The sequence below is a fragment of the Ambystoma mexicanum genome, chromosome 9 (assembly GCF_040938575.1).
Source record: "Ambystoma mexicanum isolate Mex_15411 chromosome 9, UKY_AmexF1_1, whole genome shotgun sequence".
Taxonomy (NCBI): domain Eukaryota; kingdom Metazoa; phylum Chordata; class Amphibia; order Caudata; family Ambystomatidae; genus Ambystoma; species Ambystoma mexicanum.
This window is the reverse complement of record NC_090931.1, coordinates 610,452,469-610,461,245: the sequence shown is the minus strand read 5'-3', so window position 1 is coordinate 610,461,245 and position 8,777 is coordinate 610,452,469. Positions and strand designations below refer to the sequence as shown.

The 8,777-nt window shown below is 46.1% G+C and overlaps 1 protein-coding gene across 5 annotated transcripts in view; it reads right to left on the bottom strand.

Annotated features, from left to right (window-relative positions):
* Positions 1-1,777: 1,777 nt before the first annotated feature.
* The window catches only part of CORO6 (coronin 6), a 251,563-nt gene continuing 244,563 nt past the window's right edge, over positions 1,778-8,777 (bottom strand). For 3 of the 5 annotated variants that reach the window (XM_069615259.1, XM_069615260.1, XM_069615258.1), the window contains exons 10-11: positions 8,367-8,594; positions 1,778-2,742 (exon numbers count right to left, since the gene is read on the bottom strand). In XM_069615259.1, coding sequence (XP_069471360.1) covers positions 2,617-2,742; positions 8,367-8,594 — 354 coding nt within the window. In that variant the 3' untranslated portion in view covers positions 1,778-2,616. The remainder of the gene's footprint in view (positions 2,743-8,366; positions 8,595-8,777) is intronic. The other 2 variants (XM_069615262.1, XM_069615261.1) reach the window with 1 other exon arrangement.

Here is an 8,777-nt window from a genome sequence, read left to right as displayed (position 1 = left end):
CCCCAACCTGGCCACAACGGCGAAGGAAGAGTCCATAAGAAACACCCCAGGAATTCAAGAATTCTTCTGAGACTTCAGAATCAAAGTCATATTTTAAACACACAGTAGCATGTGCAAGTCTTTGTTTTTCTGGCTCATATTTTTGTAAGGTACCCAGCATTACAAGGCTCATGAAAGTTCAAAAAGCACTTACCTGAATCACTGGTTGCAAATGTGTGCTACTCGGGATAACCAAATGTGCCATGATTGCTGCTGCCGAGGACTGATTTGCCCCTGTGCTTCATCCCAGTGTGTCTTTCCATGTTCTTCCTGATAGGGCTGTCTTCACAAGCCTTTGATACCCTGGAATTCACACGCGCAAGCCTGCTACCCACATTGAGCGGGCCTGCATGTCTACTCTTTGCCAATTTACAATTTGTGGAAAGGAAAATGAGACAGCAAAGGCAACATGGCAAGCCCTATCAAAGAACACACAAAACAGGTTACACTAACACAACAAGTATACCATCTCACTCTAAACTGTATCCGTGGTAAGGTAGGGCAGCAGACTAACCTTTCCAATGCAGAAGACCTGTGCGTAAACCTCAAGTCACGGGTTTGAATACCAGAGGGTCGAGCCACCCTCCTGTCTTTCGGAGGGTGATCCAATTAATGTCATTGAACGGTGGGGGCAGGGGGCAGATAACAACTCTGTTATGAGCAACTAGAGGTAATTGCGTTTACGTAGTGTGAACTCTATATGAAAACCATCGATTCATTTTTTAATGACTTCCATCTTTGTCTCGGGAGGATAGCTCAGGGGCAACGCGCTCGCCTTGGAAACAAGACGACACGGAGCAACACAGGTTTTATCCCCGGGACCACACTTAGAGACCTCTGGGTATTAAGCGCGTTATAAATAACCAATTATACATGATCTGCAAGTCCTATTTTATCGTAGCAGAAAGTCCACAACATTTGTGTTAACACGTGAAGCAGTGGCACTGCACTGGTCTGTGTTTACATTTAAGTTGTTGGTTATGACACAATAGCAACGTCTGCTCACTTTGAGGTTGTTCTCATTGGCCCAGTGGATTTGGCATTTTAGGTACCTTGCTTGAGGCACCTCAACAAACTCACATAATTGGTTATAATTGGCTATTTATAACACGCTTAATACCCAGAGGTTTCTAAGCGTAGACCCAGGGATCGAACCTGTATTGCCCCGTGTCATCTTGCTTCCAAGGCGAGCGTGTTGCCCCTGAGCTATCCTCCAGAGATACATGCAAATGTGTGTAATGTGTTCTACTGTGACGTCATTCTCAGGCAACCCCTCTAGAGGTGTGACTTCCTGTTTTTGTTTGAATATCTTGCACTCATGGTTGTGATGCATGCACAATCACAGGGCCAAATATCCCACCCTCATTGGAATATGTCTAGTCTGTGATAGAGATGGAAAGTGCGGCTACCATGCGTGTTGCATCACCCAAAGGTTAGATATGCTCACCGCGTCTTTTCACCCACACCGAATGATTTGACCAGTTGAATGCAGGTTCATGGTATTCTTAGACATTGTTGCTCTGATATACAAGGGCATTTGAACATGTGGTCTGTCCTTGCATTGATGGATTTGCTTACAAGAGACTTCATGGTGGGAGTCATTACAGGAGGGCAAGGTAATTCACCCGAAGCAAGCATGCAATATGTGTCCCCTTTGTATAAACTCACAAGTCAACAGGACATCAGCACAATAGTTAGAAGGTCTCAATGGTGCTAAATGCGGGGCCACTCAGACAAGGACAGTTTCTGTCTTTTATTGAAATTAAAAATGATCTTCCCTTCTTAAAAGGGAATTCTGTAATAAATATCTCAACCTTTTCCACAGCAGTCTCAGAGGGTTTTACATCTGGGAGACATTAACAGGGTGTGATGGGGCAATGCCTTCCAGCTCAGAGCATGATTTTGCGCCTCCGTTGTGTCCCAGCTGATGCATCGCAAGGGCTGTGGGATGCGTAGTTCATCGTGAATCAATTTTTAGTATTAACCAAGTATAGAAGCAACAGGCATGTCATACCCACCCCTAGGGCCTCAAGCCGATGTCCGATAATCGCATTAGTAAAAGAAAACAGTGCAGGGTCAGTTCATTGTTAACTAGTGAGTGGGTCGAGGACGTCCTCTCTTCTCGATGTACGGGAGGCATTTGAAGACGATTCTCGCGTTCCTTCCACCACCACTCAAGAGCACACCTGAGGAATTTGGGTGCAACAGGGGTAAGCTCAATCAAATCCAAACATCGTGACAAGAGGCTTCCCAAATCTGCACGTAGCCCATCCAGGTGCAAAGACGCACTAAGCAGCAAATCCAATGCAATGGAAGAAAGGAAAAACGCTTATGGCACTCGCAAACCCGAGCGAACCTCTGAAGTCCATCCGTGAACTGTAACAATTGATAGGGTTGCTTTTTTTTTGGTTCGCTTACATGATGTGAGGCTAAGGCAATGCTCCTCAGAATCACATGAGCCTCTACCCCATCACTGTGTTGTGCTTTAGCAGGGGTCGCCTTGGATGGTTCGGGTTCATGGTTGTGTTTCTATAGTGCATTTTTGGATGGGTAGGGATGGTAGGGCGGTTTGTTCTTCTAGTCTGTGCCGTTGGTGAGTTTGGAAAGCTTGTTCTCCAGTTCTGTGATACGTTTCCCCTGGACCCGCACCGTCACCTGCAGCATTCGCATTTCCTCCACCAAGTCCTCCAAGGACAACCGCTGCTAGTAGTCGGAAACAAAACAAGAATGATGCGTTACTTAGTTGGACCTCTTATTGCACAACATCACTGCCTGTAACGGGCTACAACCTTACTGTTCCGAAACATAAACCGAGTGTTGTGAGGGCTCGGGCGCTCCGTGTAGAAGGGTACTGGTCCCACTGAGAGAGTCGAGCTAAAGCTTGACGGCTTCTCACTTTTATAATATTATTCCAGATTGGTCCACTCTACACCCAACATCTCTTGCATCATTTCATTTCATGCATCAACGTTGAGCTGAGTACCACTCAAAAAAGAAATGCAACCAAAACTTAACTGAAAGCAGCAGTGAGACCGCCTTTTGCTGAAAATATCAAACCTGCATTTAATATGTAACTATTGCTTTGGTGCTGCTCCTCTTACGGACTTGAACACCTAGAACTTGCATTTCTACGTTTGTTCATCGCCGGGTGTTATAACGTCTGCCTTTCTAACGAGTAAATAATAACGAAAAGGGTCATCTTTTGATTTTTTTGATTTTTTTGAGGGGGTTCCCCCTAACTCTCCCTCCCCCACCTATGTTTAACTATTCCCGACCACCCAAACCCTTATGTGCCCTTTCCCAACCCCCACAAAAAAATGTTAATGACTCTCTTCATTATTGTGTAATCGTTAGAAAGGCAAATATTATAATACCCGGCGATGAAAGGACGGTATATAGATCTTGCAATGGGTCAGGTTGGTGCAACTGAACTCGCTGTATTTCCTCGGTTGTGCATACACTTGACTGAGGTGGTATGGGACTTATATTTTCTACAATTTGTGTCATAAAAGCAATCCTAGGAATACATCCTGCAACTATACTTACAGAAATAAGAACAGAGCTAACGTACAGCGACCAATAGGGAATCTTCCCAAAAAGTATGATATGAATCATAATGGAGGTTCCAACACTGCAACCGCACGCTCAACGTACAGTGGATCACCAAGCATAGAGTTCCACTGTGCAGAGAAGGGGAAGCGTGCAGAGAAAGAACTGTGCAAGAAATCCCTGTAGACAGTTTATGATGACTGCATGAATGCACTGGCACATGAACTAAAACAATCCTTGTACTCCACCCCAAGACCAGAGACGGCTAGCACAAGACCATCTGCTCAGCATTTACATTCCTGTGCAACACTACTCGGAACCTGAAGTAGGTCTGATATCTTGCCCGAGAATTGAAACCACTCTGTCCTACGAGCCCATTGGAGGGGTTTTATCCTCAGGTGAGCCTCTGGCATCAGGAAAATGCAGGATGCCATGAGGCCGAGTAACATCAAAAAGTCAAAGGCCTGAAGACCCGGGGCACTCTAGAATTTGGTGACCATCTGGTTAATGTGTTGAGCCATAAACTCGGGTGGCAAGGCTTTTCCTGAGGATGCATCCAGGACTTCTCTGACGAATTGGAGTGTTTGAGATGTATCATGTGGGCCTTTTTGTAACTGAAGGAGAAGTACAGCCTGTGGACGGAGTGGCAGGTAATGCTGATATGTTCCAGGGCCTGTTTGGGAGAATGAGCCCTGATCAGCCAATCGTCCAGGTAGGGGTAGCCCCAAAAGTAAACAAGAACTTGGTGTGGAGACCCAGAAACTTTACCAAAAGACTGTACTACAAGATCCGTCCTAGGAAGGGAGACATAGGAGAAACTGTCATTACTTTTGGACTGAAGCTTATTCAATTATTATTTGTTCACCTGTCCCACACTGTGTAAATCCCTTAATACATCTTGTTACAATTACTTTCTCTGTGTTCTCTGCCCATTGCATCCCTGGCAGGGACACCACAATACCAGAAGCACCCAATAGGCATGGGCATCAGTCAGGTTCAGTGGGCAATCCTGGTATTTTCACTAATCGTGGAGCATAGCCATGCCATAGGCACAGTGTCCATTGGGCATGGCCATATGCCATTCCCAGCAGGCAGTGTTAGTATGTACTCCATGCAGTGAGCATAGGTGAAGGCCATGATCCAGGCACAGTATCATAGTGACATAATTGGTATGTGCGCCATGCCCCAGGGCAATGTCCGTAGGCTATGCAAAGCATGTGCTTTTCATACTGTGACAAAGTCCCCAAACTTGCTTTGTGGGTCACAGGACCTGTGACTCAGGGGACATAGTACTTCCCTGAACCAGTGGATCTTGGGCTCCGTTGCAGAATGGGGAGAATCTAAGGGCAGGGGCTAGTCACATTGACTTGACCAGATACGTCATGGGGTCAGGCCTCTCCCTTATCTCCCTAATGCATCTGTCCGCCAGTAGCAGACTAAGAAGTAAGCGTCCTACTCCCCGGTTGTTAGTCCATAGTAGTATCCCTCACAGGGTTTCTTTCCAGTAGCCTTGACAGAGCCTAGGTCATGACACTGAACTTACATGCGCTGACCATCATTGCTCCCCAGTCCCTGTAATGCCTGCCGCAGATACAGTGTTACTGTTTCCTTGCACGGAATGAGTTGTATCCACATCAAACAACTCCTCTGGCTTTCCAAGGGTTTCTCCGACTTTGGATTCACTTTCTGGAGAAACAGAAGGGCCCAGCTTCCAGCAGACAGCACCAAATAGATGGAAAGGGGTCAGCAGGGGATCAGCCGCATTTCCAGACCTATTCTGAGATCTGAGATGGAGACTAGCTTCATATAGCCTTGGACCAACCCCTGTGAGCTCACATGATGACAACCGGGCGGTTTAATCACATCTCAGCCCTGCCTCAACTACATTGGTGCAGATATTAAAGGGAACAGGTGCACAATCAGAGTGGTTACTGCCCATTATAAACCGGAATTCCTGTTCAGGGCTTGTGGATTGGAACAGGCCGGAAACTGGAGAGTGGTGGAAGAAACGGAGACAGGAGTACTGGAGGAGTGACCATAGTGAAGAGCAAGAGGAGGTAGAAACATCAGGTTAATAGCAAGGAGTTGAAGGCGATGATAGCATCAGGTAGTGATAACATCAAGAGAAGCTGGTGAAAAACTGAAGAAGTTGATATTATCAGGAGGTGGTGGCGAAGAGTTGAAGGAGCTGGTAAAATCAAGGAGGTGGCGAATGGGGTTAGGAGGTGGTAACATCGGAAGGGGAGAGTGAAAGGGTGGTGAAAGTGATAAAGGAGGCATTAACATCAGGAGGTGAATGTGCACAGCTGGAGATGGTGGATGGCACTGAGGTGATCATTTGTGAAGTAAAGAATGGGAAGGAGCAGGTTATGGCAAGGAAGAAGTTGAATGGGGAAGTTGGGACAACAGAGAAAGTCCTAATACTGGAGAGAGTGGAAAGATCAGAAAGGCAGCTCTAGTACGAAGATATAGAACCCCAAAGTGAGAAAGAATGGCAACATCGAGGGCTGGGAGTGAGACAGTAGCAATGAAAGCAGGGGAACAAAGTGGCACTGAGGAGGTGGGACGAAAGTAGAGAAGATCCAGAGGAAATGCAATGGGAATGAAGTCCCCATTGTGCAAAGCCACCGGTCATGCGCAGTGGCCACTGTTTATATTCACACAGTGCCCACGGCATGGCTGATGACCACGCCCAAGGCAGAATGTCAACTGGAAATAACTATAAGCAATACCTAGAAAGCACCTTTCCTGCCTTCAGGGCATGGCCCAAGGGCAAGCCAGCCAGAACAGGTAGGTTCGGGTGGGCCCAATCCGCTCTAGGCAGGAAGAGTGGAAGGAGGTACAAGACTGTGTCATGGAGATTATAAACAGTTTAGCAAGGCGATGTCTATGGTTCCCTCAACTCACCCTAGGGACCTCAATCTAGCTCTCCATGCTGACTACAACCAACGGCTCACCGAGCCACAAGATTGGGTGCAAGAGTTAGCTGATGGGTGCAGGACCCTTCCAAGTCTGCATCTGGCTCATTCAAAGGAAGAGCGCTCAGGAACCCAGTGAACCAATATCACCAGAGTCTAGTTAGGCAAGGCAACCACCGCAGGGCTCTAAATACTTGGACATTGGCTCCAGAGGCAGGAAGGTCTGTAAACCCACATGTGGCGGGCGAGCCAATGGACCCCAGAAAATTATCCTGATTACTGTTATGATTCTCTTTGTGGGAGTTCCCTAGTTTCACTTTAGTGGGCCCTCACTTTTGAGTAATCCCCAAATAGACCAACTGTATGTGTTTTTTGCTTTCCTCCTGATCCCATATGTCCTATGTGACAACACTAACACAGTTCCTTGTGTATGGTGGAAGAGCATGTCCTTGACACAGTCTCCCTGGCATAGCCTTAGGCTAAGACCAACAGGCACCATTGCTGTGTCCAGTGCCCTGGGCACGGTGAACATAATACTAGCCTTGCCTGACGGACATGGTTGTAACTTGTGCCAAGTAGGTAATCTTGCTATGTTCACTGTGCCTTTTGCCTGGTCTTGACCGCAAGGCATTCCCAGCCATCATTATTTGTTATGTTGACTGTGCCAAGTGCATGCACCTATGCTCCATGCATACAAGCCATTCCAAGTGGGCACTGTTCATTTTTGTACTGCATCTGAGTCATGCATGAATGGCATACACCAAGCACAGCTGGCAGTTGGCAGTACAGTGTTTTTCACTATGTCTGCCATGTGACTGAAGGCCATGCTCTGGAAACAGTGATTGCTAAGCATTGACACGTGTTGCTACAGTAGATCATTACAATGAAAATAAATTCACTGTTAAAACTTTAAGTACCATTAAATAGAGTTATGGTTAAGCTTCTGTAATAACATCCTTTGAAGATCACTGAAAAATGTTCTTTTGTTAAACAGACACCATCTTTGACAGGAGTGACCTTTGACCTCCAAAAATATGTCCAGGTGTTTTGACACAGGTTGCTCTCCTTCAGCCTGGAGCACCTGCCTATTTTCTTTGCACTACTGCATTGAGTCCTATGTGAGAAGTTATTCCCTTTGGAATTAACCTGACTTTGAGGACTATTCTAACCCTAACGTGGTGAGCCTTGGGCATGGAGGCTACAGTTTCCCCAGATGACCCTATGATACCAGGGTCATGAAGTGAGGCGCTCTACTGTCCATTTTAACCTGTAATACTACATTTCACTTTCTCTGCACAGCAAACCACGTACAACTCTGTGGTGAGAAATATAATTTGTAGACATTCCATTGTTGTGGATAATAAAGTGGTTACTGTACCATTAACCACCCTGCATGTCTGCTGTGACGCGTCTACCACTAGAAGAGTCGTGGGGACGGGGGAGGGGTCAACCTTAGCTGTTGGCTGAGTACTCTCCTTCCTAGAACACATGGGCAGAGCGGAATCTTCCTAACATCTAGGTTTGGTTTTGCTATCATAATATCATTTAAACTTTTAAATGCACATTTTTGCCAATTACCACCATTACGTAAAGAATCAAAGCAAAATGCAATTGAAGGTGTGTACAAGATACAAAGTGAAAATTAGAAAAAATGTCTAGTAAAAGTGGCATTTTGTTGGGCTGCAAAGAGGTGGTTTTAGACTGAATAGAGAATACGTGTTGAAAATGTACCCATATGTCAGCAGCTCAGAACCTCGTTACAGAAGTCTACAAAATGGCGTCTGCTGAAATAGCACTGTCTACTTTTCAACCTAAGATACAGAAGCAGAGAAGTTGGAGAGTTCGAAATGAAAAACGTACGTTGAAGTTGGTATCACTAGATGAGTAGCTGCGGCGTGGTGCTGATGGAGGTTTGTTGTCCAGGATGTTCTTGGTAACTTTGAGCTCCCTGTTCTTAATGGGAACGTAGCCATCCCGCAGGGAGACCAGAATAGGGTCTGCATCCTTTCCTGCCATCCACTCCTCAGCCTCCAGAGCTGGCTCGGGCCCTGGGGTATCTGGATACAGGTCGTCCTGGAACAGATCGGACTGCGGGAAATACACAGAAAATAATATTTAGTCATTGCGATGTACAGTGAAACACCTCTCAAAGCTCAACTAATGATCAGATAAAGAAAATGAGGCACAGTGACATCATGCGATGAGACTAGGCTTATACAATGTAGTCAAGTGGGTAAGGTGGGGTTTAGCACAGGTTTCCTAGAAATTAAT